At 40.2% G+C, this 16,896-nt stretch overlaps 3 protein-coding genes across 12 annotated transcripts; 2 read left to right on the forward strand and 1 right to left on the reverse strand.

Annotated features, from left to right (window-relative positions):
- Nucleotides 1-2,339: 2,339 nt before the first annotated feature.
- On the forward strand, nucleotides 2,340-6,733 carry LOC134636865 (uncharacterized). Of its 9 annotated transcripts, none has more exons than XM_063487125.1 (9): nucleotides 2,350-2,439; nucleotides 2,861-2,994; nucleotides 3,151-3,283; nucleotides 3,394-3,652; nucleotides 3,775-4,000; nucleotides 4,113-4,255; nucleotides 4,330-4,449; nucleotides 5,113-5,157; nucleotides 5,278-6,733. In XM_063487125.1, exons 5-9 carry the CDS (start codon nucleotides 3,817-3,819, stop codon nucleotides 5,413-5,415), a joined length of 630 nt encoding a protein of 209 aa, XP_063343195.1. In that variant the 5' UTR covers nucleotides 2,350-2,439; nucleotides 2,861-2,994; nucleotides 3,151-3,283; nucleotides 3,394-3,652; nucleotides 3,775-3,816; the 3' UTR covers nucleotides 5,416-6,733. The 9 variants fall into 9 exon arrangements, with proteins under 9 accessions (XP_063343177.1, XP_063343187.1, XP_063343195.1 ...); XM_063487149.1 differs by having other exon boundaries at nucleotides 3,879-4,000; XM_063487098.1 differs by having other exon boundaries at nucleotides 3,394-3,633; nucleotides 3,716-4,000.
- Nucleotides 6,734-8,182: 1,449 nt separating this feature from the next.
- On the forward strand, nucleotides 8,183-12,524 carry LOC134636911 (uncharacterized). Its single transcript, XM_063487180.1, has 7 exons — nucleotides 8,183-8,399; nucleotides 8,626-8,901; nucleotides 9,612-9,899; nucleotides 9,971-10,137; nucleotides 10,227-10,319; nucleotides 10,401-10,445; nucleotides 10,555-12,524. The coding sequence occupies exons 1-7, from the start codon at nucleotides 8,360-8,362 to the stop codon at nucleotides 10,717-10,719; spliced, it is 1,074 nt and encodes a 357-aa protein (XP_063343250.1). The 5' UTR covers nucleotides 8,183-8,359; the 3' UTR covers nucleotides 10,720-12,524.
- An 829-nt stretch (nucleotides 12,525-13,353) lies between these two features.
- LOC134645100 (voltage-gated monoatomic cation channel TMEM109-like) lies at nucleotides 13,354-16,893 on the reverse strand. Of its 2 annotated transcripts, XM_063498386.1 has the most exons (4): nucleotides 15,815-16,893; nucleotides 15,386-15,445; nucleotides 14,311-14,413; nucleotides 13,354-14,037 (listed from the first exon to the last, which is right to left on the reverse strand). In XM_063498386.1, the coding sequence occupies exons 1-4, from the start codon at nucleotides 16,016-16,018 to the stop codon at nucleotides 13,682-13,684; spliced, it is 723 nt and encodes a 240-aa protein (XP_063354456.1). In that variant the 5' UTR covers nucleotides 16,019-16,893; the 3' UTR covers nucleotides 13,354-13,681. The 2 variants fall into 2 exon arrangements, with proteins under 2 accessions (XP_063354456.1, XP_063354464.1); XM_063498394.1 differs by lacking the exon at nucleotides 15,386-15,445 and having other exon boundaries at nucleotides 13,355-14,037.
- Between the last annotated feature and the right edge of the window lie 3 nt (nucleotides 16,894-16,896).

Here is a 16,896-nt window from a genome sequence, read left to right on the forward strand (position 1 = left end):
ATAAACAAATTATCCTGTGGAAATGAGTTCAGAGCCCTAGAAACAACCTGTCACAGGTAAAAGTGACCCAGGGTAAGCAAAAGAGCATTTGTCCCCATAGGGGGAGAGTTCTAACTATTATAAACTCCCTAGACTCTTCTCAATACCCCAGCTTTCTCTGTGCACTCAGAAAATTTTGATCAGAAATTGCAGTAATTGGCATTGGTGTATTGTTTGTTGTCATAGGAATTGTACTGGTGTAAAATTTAAAAAGTGCCATAAACACCTGCACTTGCGTCTCATTACAGTGTAAGTATTCTCTAAAGTTTGCATTAATATCAACTGTTTATTTGAAAATCCTTATTCCAAGTTGCAAATTGCTTGAAAGTAGTGCAAAGAAAAGACTTGGTCTGAATAGAGTCCGTGTGTGAGTGGCCATGAGTGGTGGAGGTTACTCAGATTGGTGAGGTGGGTGGTCAGGGGTGGGTTGTGTAGGGATAGTGTTTGTTAACAGTCTGAATGGCCCAGGGGAGGAAGCTGTTTGTGAACTCTTTCTCAATTCCCCTGAGGTAAGACAAATATGTCCCACTCACAGATAATGTTGCCAGTTTTACCTATCATAATGGACAATTTACTGTGTGTTTCACACCTCCATCCTATACCTTCAGCTCCATACATCACTTATTTGGGGTATTTATTATTACAATTTCAAGAATGCTGTGAATGTTTCAGAGATTATTTGTACAGTAAAAATGCAAACATAAATGCAAAACAAATAGTATTCTGACCCTGTGTTTTTGGAAGTAAGCCCAAAGTCATGTAACAGTCTCGTTTGTTTGCATTACATGAAGATGTCTGACTACACATTTAGTAACAATAAGAATAAATCATCAATGATTTGAAAGCTTAATTGTAGGAGGAGAAAAGAATGAAAATAATGGTCCAAGTTAACTGTTTTCACATACTCAGAACGAGTCCTTGTGGTTACTAAGCTGATTCTCAGACGTAAAGTCAAGGGAATATCCTTTTAATTAACAATTACTAGGGTTCAGAAAATAATTTAGAGTCCTCAAATATAAGTATTCAATTTAGGTCACATTTTATTGAACAGTCAGAGTGATAAAAACCTGTTCAGTGAATAAATCGAACAACATAGACCACATTATATTTGGCACTCTACCATCCGGACATTTGCTCATTATGCTGCAGCTGAAGCTGAATGGGAATTTTCTGCAGAGCATGAACTACACATAAAGGTGTTATAGTCAGTCAGAGGTGCATGAAAGTTAATTAAAGTTCTGCAGGAGAAGGATATATAAGGGGTAACTGTGGCTGGTTATTGTCCTGAAAAAAGCCCCAACCTGTTGGAAAACTATACAATCCTGCATATAAAGAAAATTATGCTATCACTTTGTATTTTTTTTTAATTTACATTCATAATGGTTTTACAGGCTGGACAATAATAACCACCTTATTGAGGATGGTTATTATGTATGTTCTTGAGGCCTTTTGATCAGTTCCTATCAGGTTTTACAGTTTGGATCCTATAAACACTCAAATAGAGGAGGAATTTATAACATTAGGAAAAGATTTTGTGACATTTAGATATGCTGAATGGTCTAAAAGTAATGTTCATAAAAAAAAAAAAAAAGCTATGCTAGTTTTCCAAAAAGTTGATTCTTTTCATCTAGACCTAGCGTTTTCATGGGGAGAAACATTTCATCACTTGGATTTCCTTACCTGGATGATTGAGCATGCATTAAAACAAATAAACAGACAGACAGACAGACAGACATATTTAATTCCTCCCTTGCAATAATCTGACAAATATGGGTTTGGGTTAAAATAGGACAACAGTGGAGGAGTACAGGTCAAACATTTTGGAAGAGGCAAGTGGGAAGGTTAAGATGTTTTGGGCATGTGCCTAGGTGGGAAAGTGGATATATTGGACACATTAGACAGGGGGTGTTGAATATGGAGCTGCCAGGCAGGGGGGCAAAAGGAAGACCTCAGAGGAGGTTCATGGAACTAGTGAAGCAGGACATGCAGAGGGTTGGTGTGACAGAGGATGCTAGACATAGGGTGAGATGGAGGCAGATAATTTTTTGCTGATGTGATAACCCTCTAAAGAGAGCAGCCGAAAGAAGAAGATTCAAGTATATAACTTGTGCAGTAAGACTATAACTTTTACTTAATTGAAAAGTCTTACTTTTTTTCCATGCTAATTTTCTGCAGTGATTTTATTCCTAAAAAATGTTCAGATTCCCTGACCCCCTTCTTCCAGTTAATGAGCAAGGAAATGACGTCAGAGTTTCCGCTCGTGATTGCTGGGAAGCGTCCCACCTCGCATCCCCGTGGGTTGTTTATACTCCACCACCAGGGCGCTATAGGGGCAGGGACAGCTTGGTGGACACGCGCACACAGCGTTATCGTCAGATACGTTGCTACTATTATTTTGCTGTAAGTACATAAACTTTGCTATTTAGTTTTTAAAGTATTGTTTTTGTGTGCAAAAAGTTACACATCGTTGTGTCAGTCCAAGTTTACGTCATTAAAATACCCTCAGAACAAAACCGCGGTCAAGCGAGCCCTCACATGCGAAGTAAAGCTAGCCGCACCTACAATATCGTTGTACTTTTCTTATTTATACATATATATACCTGACCTTATCCCCAACTAAACAAAATTTCAGTATTGCAGTACTGTATTTTTTTTTTAATGTTATTACAGGGAATCTTTAAGAGGTGACGCAAATATTTTACTGGTCATCCCTACTCTTCCTCTTCTGCCACACAGCTCTCCAAAATCATTAGTGAGTTATTCTTATACATTAACACTACCTCCACCTGTCTCTTCTTCTCGTGCATACTGGCTATTAAAGGCTCATCAGCTTCTGTACAACCTGAGGAGGTGTGCTATGGCAGAAAGTGGCAGTTTCCATCTAATTATAGTGGACCGATATACTTCAGTCAAAGTAATGGGGGATCTGTGAAAGTTGTAATTAAAGATGGGAAGGTGAGCAGCTTCAGGTTCTATGTGACTATTATATATCTGGAATATGATACATTTAAGGCTTCTGTTTAAAAGTAATAAACTATTTTGAGGACAATAAATAGAACCTGTTTTAACCCGAGGTAATGTGTAAATATATATGTGCTGTCTATCTTTCAGGCAACAGACGCACGCTTCAGAGTCTCTCCTGGCTCAATTTATCTTACAGACGTGACAGAAAGAGATAAAGGAATTTATTTGGCGTCATCTGGTGGCGATCAGGGACACAATGTTGTTGAACTGAAAGTCTTGGGTGAGAATTTGGGCTGTACTTTATATTTACATCAAAAATATATAGGTATGCCGTTTAGCTACCTGTTCCTAAATACAAGTCCATTTTTTTTTCTTAATGTGCATTTTAAGAATGTGCCAAAAAGGTCAAGAGGGATTACTACTATACTTGGAAGTACTCTATCCCTAGACGGGCTGAAATCCTGGAGTTTATTCCCCTTCACAGTCTGGACCAGCCAAAGATCCTGTGGAATCGCACAGACTCTCAGATCAGAGAAAGCAGGGCATGGGTGGAAAAACATAAGTGAGAGCTATCTTATCTCACTCAGGCAGACAGTGGCTGCTACAACTTGACCAGGGTGTTGCTACAAGGTGTGCAGTACAAGCTGATGTGAGATTTCTGCATTTTACCAGATTAAATGTTCTTATGAAGTCTGATCTGTGTCACTAACAGAACTAACACTTCACTTGAATGCAAAGACAAATGAGTGCTTCGTCGTTCCATACCCTCAGGCCATTAAGACGTGGGCTGTGACTTTTACGCCTCAAGGGGAAATGGAACCCAGAACACTGATGAATGGCAGTCTGATCATAAAAGATAATTGGTTCTTTGACAGAATTTGGACAGTCATGAATGGCATAGAAATGAATGCTGTAGAAACAATAGACTCTGGCACCTTGAAGTTCAGAGACCCAGAAGGCGACCTGACCTTGAGTGCACAGCTTGAAGCGAATCGAGGTGAGCAAAAGAGCATTTCTCCTCATGGGTGGAAAAGTACTAATCGTTCTAATTCAACATCAGCCCCACACACTCTACACAGTATTCCCTAACTTTGTCTGTCCTTTTACAGCATTTATGTCAGAGAGTACATTACTCACTGTTATTGCCTTGGTTGCCATCATTGGGATCATCTGCATTTGCTGGTGTTGTAAAATGAACTGCAAGTCTTCTCCTCAGACTGAAGGCTCACCTGAGCCTAATGTATATTGTCATGTAAGTATTCTTTCAAGTGGAGATTAATAACAGCTGTTTTAACATTTAATTAAATATCCTTATTTCAATTACAGGATCAGGATCAACCTACAGGTCAGCGTTATTCAGGTGAACCACCTCCTCCATATTGGTCCTGTCAGCCCATGAATTTTCATGTTTCTGAACAACCTACGGGTACCTCGTCTGAGCCACCGGTGGGTGTAAAGCTTGATTTATACTTTTATACTGTTTTGAAAACAAGTAGTCTTTGTGTTTTGGCCTGCTGATCGCATGTGTTTGCTATGATGTGTCTTCTCTTTATGTTAGTCTTATTTTATAGAATCTTAAAGAATCATTAATATCTCAATGCAGTTACTCAGTTGCTATATTTTTGTGATCATTATTTTTGTTCCTGAATATGAAGTTTGTTATTTCAGTCAGTCTTTTTAGCAATAAAGCTTCTTATTATGGCCTGTACTGTTGTACCCAGCCTGTGCTAGAGGAATTCTAATGGAACAAAGAAATTTTAAGAAATAAACAAATATTTTGAAAACAAAACAAAAGAAACTATTACTTTTCCACAGCACATACACGTCATTTGTCTCATCTAAACTACCTGCCGAATTCATATAATAGCTCAATTTGTAATGTGTTTTTTCACACAATCATGATTGTTAATTTTACAATTATTGTCAGAGTTAGGTTACTTTAAAAAGAAACAAATAGAAGGTATGGTAAAAACAAAACAAAACATTAAACTTTAGCCCTAAAATTTTAAGTGCAAATTCCCTTAAAACCGAAGTAGGACAAAATGTTATCACTATGAAAATCCTTCTTGCTATGTGGACTGATGTATATATATTTTTTTCTTTTCACAGGCATATCATGAAGTAAGTATCCATGTGAACCCATTTCAGCCTGAGGTACAAAAACAAACAATTCCCCCATGCGCTCCCAGAAACCAGAAAAAGGCTGACTCATTTTGCTCATTGATCTAATGTACCTTTCTTTTCTTTTTCTTTTTTTTTCTCTGCTATCTCCAGGTTGCACTTCCAGGAAGGTGGGATTCCACTCCACATCCCTCAGTCAGCTCAGACCCCCTCCTCTCAACCCTGGAACCACACTTTGATCTGGAAGGAGTAACAGTTCCCTCTGCACCTCCTCTTAGTTCAGAGTTTTAGAGCTTAAGTTCAGATGTTGTTTTTTGCACTCAAACTGACAGATATTTTAACTATTATAAATTATTCTCTGTTATCTGTGGTTTGTTCCTCCTATTTTAAACATGCAGCAGTCTACCCCCTTAAAAAACTGAAAAACAGAAACAACATATATTAATTCTTCTTGACCTCACCTCTACCCTCAGATCATGTTGTATGTGTTAAACAGGTAATCTTCTGTACGGATTGACAAAGTTTTATCTTCTTATGCTCCTCTCTCTTCTGGAGTCCCACAGGGTTCCACTTTGGGTCCCCTTTGATTTGCATCTGCTGTAAGCTACATGCTAACTCTTGGGCACATCTTGGCCTAACGTTTCCGAGATCGTCACTTCTCTGCAGACAATACACAACAAACTCAATATACGAGACGCCATAACAGGATATAATGTCCAATCTGGAAGGAAGAAACTGGATGTCCAATTTTTTTTCTGAAACGGAATAATGGAATTTATTGTATTTACACCCTCTCCACCCAGCACAAACTTTTTGTGTTGGAATCCAATTTCTCTTTTGATTTGCACGTGTCTAAAGTTATGCAGTTGTTTTTTTTATTCAGCTTAGACAGATATCTGTCTAAGATGAATAATCTGCTCTAAGCTGCTCATTCCAACTCAGAAAAGGTTATTCGTGTTTGTATTTCTTGAAGATTTGGCTGCTGTCATGCTGTTAACTCTTACAGCATTCATCATAACATCCTCAGACTTCAAAATGCTGCTGCAGGCTTTTAATATATAGAAAAAGAAGCAGTAATGTTACACCAGTCCTCACATGCTTTCACTGGCTACCTTTTAGTTGTAGAACTAATATGAAGATTTTATTGGTGGTTTTTAAGGCCTTATACACTTTTGTCTATATCTGTTGCTGACGCCATGTGACCCTGGCTGTTGCCTGAGATCTTCCACCATGGCCTTGGTTAGTGTTGACTTGCCTGTCCACTAAATGCGATTAAGCCTTTCCAACTTAGGACCCACTGAAGACCTGGGGGTATTTTTTTTTGAAGAATAGCTTTTATGTTTTTTTATTAAAAAAAATGCACATCTAAATGCAATGCAAGTATTACTGTCACTGTATATTTTTGTATGTAAGTTAGAACTTTTATAACCTTTTTGTGAAAACTGAAAAAGTTTTGAGACACTTGTTTTGTGTCAAATTGTGATACTTTTCTATGGTCTAAATCTGTTATTTAAAAATGCACATCTAAATGCAATGCAAGTATCATCCTCACTGTATTTTTTATAGATTATGTAAGCTGGAACTTTTATAACCTTTTTGTGTTACTTTGACAGAAATGCTTTGTTCATAAAATATATGTCAAAATCTGGTCTTTCTTTATGGTCACTTTTACTGGTTAGTCTTTCAGTTTTATAAAATCTGAGTTCTTTTATGAGTAAAGAGGCCCATAAAATATGGAAGGTACATAACTGACCACATATATATCTTTGCTATTTAGCGTCAACTCTGTTACAGCTAAAGCTGAATGGGGATATTATGTAAATCTACACATAAAGCTCCCATAAGTCACTCAAAGGGTACATGGATCTTAAGTGTATTAAAAGGAAATTTCACTCAAAACCAAAATTAGTCTTGTAGTGGCAGAAAAGCTTGGAGATGACCAAAGTAATTAGAATCTGTTTCGACTTCATTTTCGTAAAAGTGTTTCAAGATTAATCTAGAAATGTTGACTTAATTCTTAAAATTAACGATGACAATAAAAGATATCCAAGATGAAAGTCAAGATACTATTTCGACTTTAATCTCAAAATTTCCAGTTAATTCTCCACAATAGTATTTCAATGAGAAATTCAACATACAAATTTGAGAATAAACTTGAAATACTATTTTGAGATTAAATTCAAAATATTATTCTAACTTTTTTCTCGAAATAACATTTTGAAATTTGTCTTGAAATTTTGATTTTATTCTTAAACCCCCCCCCCCCCCCCCCCCCCCCCCCAAAACTCCCCTCTCGACTTCCAGGCCATACTCTGCACAGATGTTCCTGTATACTATGCTGGCCACTTGGTTATGGCGTCCCATGTATGCCCTGCCTGTCAGCATCTTGCATCCTGCTGTTATGTGCTGGTATAGCTCAGGGGCATCTTTACACAGCCTGCACCTGGGGCCTTGCCTGGTGTGATAGACCCCAGCCTCTATGGATTTTGTGCTCAGAGCTTGTTCCTGTGCTGCCATGATTTGTGCCTTTGTGCTGACTTTCAGTCCAGCTTTGTCCAGCCACAGGTAGGATTTCTGGATGTCAGCCACCTCCTCTATCTGCCGGTGGTAAATGCTGTGCAGGGGCCTATCCTGCCATGATGGTTCCTTCTCTTCCTCCTTCCTTGTTTTTACTGTTTAGCTGGCACCTCAGGACTTGCCTGACTCTGCATTTGAAGCTTTCCTAGCAGCCTCTCCATGGTTCCCATTTGCCTGTGGGATTCCCAGGTACTTGTAGCTGTCTCCATGTCTGCAATGTTGTCTTCTGGTAGTGCGATCCTCTTCTGATTACCTTCCCTTTGTTATCAACTACACTTCTCCAGTCCAAACGACATTCCGATGTTGTTGCTGTATATCCTGGTGGTGTATCTATCTATCTATTCACGAGGCCGAGTCACACCGAACCCTCTTGTTCGGTATTTTAACAAGAATTTCCGTAAAACCCTTAAACGCATCACGAGTGCGCTGAAGGAAACGCCCTTTGGGTGGGCTCACAAAATGTTTCTCCGTTTCGCGACTTTAACAATGTACCGGCGCGTATTAACTTTGTAACCTTCTTCTACTACCCATGTATTTATGTAGGGTAGGTGTAATTTGAAGTCTATATACTAAAAGAGGTACAAATGACCCCCAAACGCAGGGTGCTTTGTGCCTAACTGTTTATTCAGGACTCGGAATCGCTGAATCCCTGCACATCATGATCTTGTTGCTGCTTCTAGTTGCCAGTCTTGGTGTTGGTAAGTAAGGAAGCTCATTTCCACGTTAGCAAAGCAGCTTTAATAATACTGAAATCTGGGACTCAGCATCAGTGCTCAGCATCACCCTTTATTATTGTATTTAAAAGCAATTTTCTTAAGTCCGATAATACTGCATATTAATGAACATGCCAATGTAAATATGCCTGAATTACACAAAATAATATACAATAATAACATACATTAATACTTTTTCTCTCCTCTCCAGGCCTTGCTTATGTTGAAAATCATGAAGTGGAGTATGGAAACAGATTCAGGATGAGGGTGTCAAGAAGGGTTCACTTTATCGAGTTCATCCCCAAGAACAAATCAGAAGGGACGATCTTGTGGGAACGTGACGAAGCTCAGCCCAGAGAGGGCAGTAGATGGAAGATGACTGGGACCTTATATACCATCAGTTCTTTAGCCCAAAAAGACAGTGGCCGCTACATATTCAAAGACAACTATGGGGAATTGATGCATGCGAAGATCATTGACGTAAAAGGTGTGGATCTTTTTAGTCCTTGCTTTATCTAATGTTTTTTTCTTTTTCTACAGGTGTGCTAAACCTTTACCACAAGCCTATAGTTAGATTGACCTACAAAACAATGAGAGCGTAACACTAACAGCATATTTAAAGTCTCTAAAGCCAAACTGCGGTATATAACAAATATGCATTTAGTTAAGTCATATAGCTCTATACTCTGTAAACTGGATTTTATAAAGTCCACCAGAGCAATGCAAATCTAAAGCTCAATAAAGGACATATGGGTTGGTTCGTTTTAACCCTTTTTAAAAGGACAGGTTCTGGTTTTATGGAGATTCTCACAGCTCATCTTCAGAAGCGTCATACACGACAGTAACTTAATTTTCCTTAAATCAGACACAAAACCCCCCAAAAAACTTACACCAGGAACCAAGACAAAGTGGAACACATCATATACTTAAAAACCCCGTCCACTGCAGGGGAAATCACGATGTGCAACTGAGGGGGAAACGCTGATAAAAGTCCTATAGACACCCTACAATGAGTTGAAATATTAACTTGTTATTTATTTCTGCATATGCAATTTTTGTTATTTGTATTGTGTCACTTTGTATATTCCTCACGATTTCCCGTCGTCAACCCCTCCCCTAGAGCTGCCCCTGCTTCCTACAGATTCCTCATGCATTAGTGCATTAACTTAAAAATCACTTTAATATTTTCTTTATCAGAGGTCACAAAGAGCTATACCCTGGAGACTAATGAAGTCCTGAACGTCACTTTTGATCTGGAACCGCACTCCTGCAACATTTACTTCTTCCCTGGCGAAAACAGTAAGACTGCGATAGTCCTTAAGGGCAGGCTGCAGCATGATTTGAAACAAGTGGATTGCGTGGGGTTTGAGCTTTTAAAGCCATGTGGGATTGTACACAAGGCCATCCAAAAGACATGCAGTGGACGGTTTGAAGTCAGAGATGATAATGATGACAAAGCCTTGGTAGTGTTCCTGGAAATGGAAGGTAAATAAACTAAGATCATTTTCATTATACTGTACAGTTTGCTTTGGGCTGATTAACAGACTTTGTTTCAGAGCCACAGTTCAGTCAGGCTTACCTCAGTATTGGTGGTGGTGTATTGTTCTTCACACTGTGCTGGTGTTGCTGCAAGTACTGCTGCTGTGGTGAGAGCTCCTCAGCAAAGGACAACTCAGAAGCAGCTGCAGAGAATGATAGCGAGCCTGCTGTGTATTACCATGAGGTGAACATATTCTGCTATTTTTTTGCTTTTTGTGTATTTTTGTTGTTGTTGTTGTTGTGTTTATATTGTCTGTTTAAATCGAACTGCAGTTTGAGCCTGTGGGTCCGGGATCAAACCAGAGCTGTGAACTCTCTAATCCACCCAACACTGATGAGGCTCCTGATGCTCCAGTTGACCCACTGGTTAGTGTATGAACTCAACTCCTGAGCCATTTTTATTCTCCTCTCTTTCCTGCTATTAATGCGTGTTGTTGAACTCTGCAGATACACAGTTCTGCTGCTATGGATGCTCCACCTGCTTATTGTGAGGTAAGACCTAAGTACATGTTCAATGCAGTTTTGAAACTTCTTTAAACTTAGAAACGAGGCTTGGTTTAAAGGCTAAATGTGCAGTGACACGTCTGTCTTTTTCCTCCAGGTTACACCGCCGGCGAAGCAGGAAGAGGCTCCAACCATCACTCCCACCTCCGACCCTGAGCCACAGTTTGAATTGAAGGGGACAATTTTCAATTCTGGTCCGCCACTCAGCTCAGCCTCAACGTACTGTGATGTTTATACCTCAGAAAAATTCAACTTCTCCTAAAAGTCTTGATTTTGAACTGTGTTCTTTAGTGTGGCGACGAAGGGATAGTTTACATTTCAGGGAATCTGACATCTTTTAGCAAGGAAGAATTTGTTTCGTAACCACTGGTAAATTTACAAATTTATGTTTCTACAGATAGTTTTTATGGATAAAAAACTTTAGAACCAAAAACATTTTGAAGTTTGTGTCTTCACTGCTGCCTGCTGTAGTTCCATATTTATCAAGGAGAAAGAAAATGTGTATTTTCAGATCTTCCTCTGTCTTTTTGTTTTTTATGTTGTGATTTTTAAGGGATACTGCACATTAATGAACACTACTGTAAATACATTTTTCTGTTCTCTATAGTTCTGTCAGGAATACGTTATGCATTACAGACCACTGTGAATGTGATATTTTCAGGGAAGATATATGCAGTAGACACGTTGCAATAACTTTAAAACTGAGGTTTTACAGTTAAATGTGGAATCTGAGTCATATTAACTTAAATAAGGGAACTGTTTTTAGCTCCTGAGAAACATGCATTCACAGTTGTATGAAATGTTGAGACTGCTAATGAAGATGCTTATTTTAGACTTTTTTGTTATTGTTGCTTGTATGAAGATTTCATATCTTAGTCTTTAGTCATATTTTGTACCAAAAAGCAAACTTAGAAATGCCAGGGCCATCAATATGGAAATATTTGTATGCCTTACCAAAGACCTACCCTCCTGAAATGTGGTTTATGTTTTGTTTTTATATATTTGATGTATTTGTGTCCATATATGGTAACTTTCGATCTGTCACATTTAGTTACAAGTGCAATACCCCTTCATCCTGTGAAAGTACTGTCAATTGTGTGTATTGTGTGTATGTTATTTAAGCACTTTCTGAGAAGACTATATGCTGTAAAACCTTTTAAAAAACCCTTATGGACATATCAGCATGTATTTAGACATCTGTTACATTGAAGCTAGCATTATCCTACCTCTACAACTTGTTTGGTATTTGCATTTGTTCCCCTGCACAGTTTACCTTCACTAATACTTAAAGCACCTCCAACAGTGTCACCAGAGAGCCAAAAGCTCATCCAAGCACATAAATTCCTTTCTGCCATAGCAGCTGGTTCACAGAAGACAGGAAGCAGAGCAGGACTCAAACTACAACTGAGGCTTTTCTGTCTTGAGAAGAAAAACAACAGAACCTCAGACTTGTCTGACACACACAAGTATGAATCCTGTGTAGAGACATTTAAAAAAGTTTATCAGCTCATACTTTAAGAACTGGAGTATGCGTTCAAACTAACTTTGTTATAGCAGAAGAAACATACAAACTAAAACTCTAAGCACTAAAACCTCAAGTGACTCATTTAATTTCTTAAAGTTACTTAAAATTAATATGTTTTTGTTTAGCCTTTTCCCACAATAATTGGCAAACTCTGTGTAGATTATATCAGAGACGTGGGAATCCTATAAAGGCTATAGTATGTATGCTATTGTATAACAAAAATGTGAAAATATCCACTTCCATTCTTTCACAGCTTGAGTTAGGGTTTTGCTTTTTAAGTTTTTGGGGAAGTGTAACAAGAAGATTTTCTTTTAAGTGACTGAGAAAAGTTTGGAAGGAGTTGCAAAATCTGCATTTATCTGTGTTTTGGACACCTGGTGAACATATGCCCAATATTTAATGCTCTCTAAATTCTGTTAAGGGAAACAGCTGGCTCTTTAGGTGCTCTAAAGTGTTCATAAGCTAGCTGCTGAATCGGTTTGCCATTTCTGTATAATTAAGTGAAGTTGTGGCCTGGGAAATCCAAATGCATAAAAAGGATTGCAGAGCTGTGAGAGGAAGAGCTGGTGTCTAATTCTTGCTTTATCCTTTTAATCTTTTAAAAGAATTCATTGTAGACACATTTAGCTGCAACACTCTATCAGTTTTCTTTTTTTCACTGATGTGGTGAGAAAAAAAAGGTTGATTTCACGATAGAATCGTATCTGGTCTGCTTGGCACTCCACCAAAGAACAGCGTAGGAGGATTTTGACTATTGATGGTGCAGGGGAGCAAGCAGAAGTGATAATTTTGGCACTGAGGTCAGGTTGCTCCACTCCCTTGATGTGGCAGTGGGGTTGGAGATTGGTGGTGAGATCCCAAAGGATTAAAAAGCTTCCAGATGACAGAGCCGTTGGGACCCAGCCTGGCAGATGGGAGTGAAGAGGCATGGCTGTAGCTAATTGAACATAAGTCATCAAATATAAGATATGTTGCTTGATGCTTGTGCTTATGAAGCCTAATCTAAGATGCCATCAGTGCATGGAAGGTTCTTAATCAGGATAGCTGCATGTTACGCTGGGGTACGCTGGTCTGGCAGTTGGTCAACCACTTCAGCCCAGACTAAAATATCAGTTGGATTGGCTGCTGTAATGGACTTTCCCTTAGTGATACCAGAAGGACAAAGATTTTACTTTTGCATCTCAATGGTTCACCATTCACCATTAATTGATGGTGACCCCCAGGAATGTGTACCAAAGGAACAGAATACTTTGCTTTTTTGCACATTTCCATTTAGCTCAGTTGTCACTGTGGAAACTGTGGTCATGGTAAGCAGCTGACTGAAAAGCACACAGAGTTTGCATAACTGAAGCTTTTCTCTTTGAACTGAAGAATTTTGTAAAATATTTTATTGTGTTTGAAACGGTGCAACAGACAGGGCAGAAAAGGACTGTTATGATCTCATTTATGGAATTATTTCCTGTATGCACAGTCGTTTTTTTTTCTTGTGTGACCTTTCAATACATTTTGTTTGTCATAGTAAACAAGTTTTATGTGGCTTGATTGCAGACGAAAAGAGCATTTTTGATTAAAAATCCCAGAGATTACTTTATTACCCATATCTCAAACAAACAGGCTGACAGAAATCAGTTACTATTTTTCTTAACTTGCATTGCCATCACCTTTGTCCATCTTAACTCCTGTCTGCCTTTTCTCATCACTACTCCTTTTTCTTACTCTCTACTGCGTTCACTCGGCCCTCCAGGCGCCTCAGTCGATCCTCCACAACAAAAGACTTTTCAGAGCTCGAAGTGAGCAGCGTCAACAAGACGCATACCAGCACTAAGCCAGCCAGTCGAACTGCCGTGGTGTCTGCAGACGCTTGCTTATCAGTCACTATCAGTCCAAAAAACCAGAGTCCCAAGACAGTTTTGATAATCCAGAAGACCTGCTTTATCACACCAATCAGCAGACGCAGAACGATGGACAGCAACCAGTAGCCAATGAGGGCCACCAGACCCCACTGGGCGACGGCCGTCACACCCTCTGGAGTGAAGTGGGGCAGTTTCAGTGTAGCTGTGGAGGGAGGAAATCCAGCTTAGCCGTGTTGTTAAAAAGAATAAAGCTTGAAAATACTTTCTGTTACACAGGAAGCAACAAGAGCAAACACTGGAGTGGCTTACAAATTGCCCGGAGGGAGAGGCAAGTCTGCATATTTTCACTTGCATTTTTTATTGCCATGGATTCAACTTTACGTGAGCACACGCACGCACACACACGCACGCACACACACACACACACACACACAAACAGACACACACACACACAGGGGCTCATCCTGCTACCCACCATCAAATCCAGTGACTCTGAGGATCTCTGTGACGTAAACAGCGATGACATTCAGGCCGCTGGCAGCTCCTTCGGCCAGGAATCGGATCACCATCTCAAAAAACTGGAGTGGTGTGCAAGGAGGGTGGAGACATGTTTTACATTTGTTATTACACAAGGCCACAATTAAGTAACATGGCATTCTGGCCAGACTGAAAACCATGCAGAGAGACGACAGAAGACAATGTGCAGGCAGTGTGATTCATAATGCTGACAGGAGCAGCTGGTACAAACTCACTGATCGCATTCAGCTGGGAACTTTAATAGCCCGTATGAGCGGCATCTTAAGATAGAAGATGTGCCGACTTGGACAAACAGCTGTGCGTGCTGGTGACAGCTGGACAGCACCCCTCTCTATTCCTGTGCACCCTCAGCTTACCACCCCCCGACTCACAAAACGACACACACACAGACACAGAGTAAACAGACACAGTACTGCAAGGTCAAGGGGAGCCCAGCGAGTTGGACGCATATCTAATCTGCACCTGTTGCACTACACACGGCCACAAACTTAAGAACTTCATGTCAGTGTCTGTGTGACTCATAAACAGGTGTAATAACCTTCTATTGGTTTTGATTTCCAAAACTTTTAAGGCTTTCATAACTGTAAAATCAGCCTTATTTACTTATTACACTATTATACAAAGATTTTGCTCTTTTACACTGAATTTACTGGGAACTATCAGCACAGCGTCCAGATCTTTTGTTTAGCTTAAATCTGAAGTTGCAGAAACAGGCTTTATTTTCAGTTTGACTGCATGCGGGAAGTTAACTCACACATTCAGACACACTAGGTGATTCATGGTGAACTACTAATGCACAATGAGGTTTCCACACACACACAAAAGCTCACAAGTAAAGTGAGCCCTTACATGCAAATATCACTGTACTTAAACACACAGCTTCTCTACTCTCAGCACTATATGGTGTGACACGACATGACACGACATGGGGCTAAACTGAACCAAGTGAGAGGGCTCTGTTTAAGGCACCATGTCAGGGCAGCACGATGGAAACACCCAGGAATGTTGCTTACCATGGCCATTGTACTGACGTTCTCCTGGCCAAGCAATGACTCAAGAAACAAAACTGCACTCTGAGGGAAAAGGGAGCCACCAGTAGTAGAAGGAGCAGGGAGGCGGAGATGAGTGTGTGGAAGAGTTCGAAGGGGTGAGGAGAAGACAGAAAAATGAGGGCAGAGAAGATGATGGGGGATCAGGAAGGGAGATTATCAAGTTGAAGAGCACATGGAGAGGAATGCGTGTGTAGAGGGTGAAGTGATGGGTGGAGAAAGGTTAAAGAGAAAGGTTGGAGCTTTCAGAATTAGTAATCAGGTACAGTTAAGCACTGAGCGAGAATACTGAGAGAATAGTGAAGTTAGACCACCGCATTTTAACAATTCAAATCCACTTCCTGGTGCAAGGAGGAAAAGAGTGTTATCCCGCGGTGCACCTCCCCTCTTTACCTCAGCAGCTGATCGTATCACGCTGGTTCCCACTAACGACTCCGCGTACCGGTGGATCTCCTGGCAGGTTCCCGTGAAAACGGTACGCAGGGTAACCACCGATGGGCTGTCCGCCTTGGCCTGCTCAGCCCGAGCTTCGGCTCCAGCCCAGGCCACCGTCAAGCCGAGAGCCAACACACAGATAGTAAGCAAAACCCGAGCCATGGCACATCCACTGCGCTCTCAGCTCTCAGTCCAGACGCACAGAGTCACTGAAAGGAGGTTTGAGAACAATGGGGGGAAAATGTGCCAAGTGAACGCGCACAGGTTCACGCTGCAGCTCAGAGCAGGTTGAGCAGCTCGTGTTCAGTGACTCAGACAGAAAATCAAAGACTTAAAAATGGCTTCTGTTGGGAGCATTCGCTGACTGCACACCGCGTTTTAAATCAACATGTAGCACCAACAGGCAGAAGGACAGGCAGCAAAAGGCGCACGCTTTTAAAAATAATAATAAGACATTCAAGTGTAAAATTTGAAATTCAGATAAAACACAGGTTTAAAAATCCTTTCGGTTTCAGGATGATATTATTACTATTAGTGTTTAATTATAAACTCTGGCAGCACTGCAAAAAATATCCAATCCTGGAACTCTGCGCTCCCCAAGGACGCTCCAGCTATATTTGGTAAGAAACCGTTAAAGGCTTAGATCCAGCAGCGATAGAGATATGAGATCATCAGTCAAAACGTAACGGAAAGTTACAGTTAAAAACAACAACAAAAAAACTCCCGCAGTGTATGAATCCAAAAGTGGTTTGTTTCCTGGGCAGATCTGCAAGAAAACGACCGAAACTCTGCGAGTGTGAGCTGGCCACGAGTCTCCTAAAGCCTCTTATTTCAGCTCTGAGCCCCACAGCGATCGAGTTTGGTGCTCCTTTGTCTCTGAACTTGCATCAAAATGCACTTCTGTGATGGATTATGTTGCATAACATTTAAAGAGTGAGAGAGAAAAATCCCTTCTTGCCACCGTTCCCGTTCGGCACTCCCTTCCTTCCAGCGTTTCTAACGACCGTTTCCAGCGTGCAAACACGTCTGGGGCTTCGGGG

Source organism: Pelmatolapia mariae, linkage group LG2 (assembly GCF_036321145.2).
Source record: "Pelmatolapia mariae isolate MD_Pm_ZW linkage group LG2, Pm_UMD_F_2, whole genome shotgun sequence".
In the NCBI taxonomy this organism is placed as follows: domain Eukaryota; kingdom Metazoa; phylum Chordata; class Actinopteri; order Cichliformes; family Cichlidae; genus Pelmatolapia; species Pelmatolapia mariae.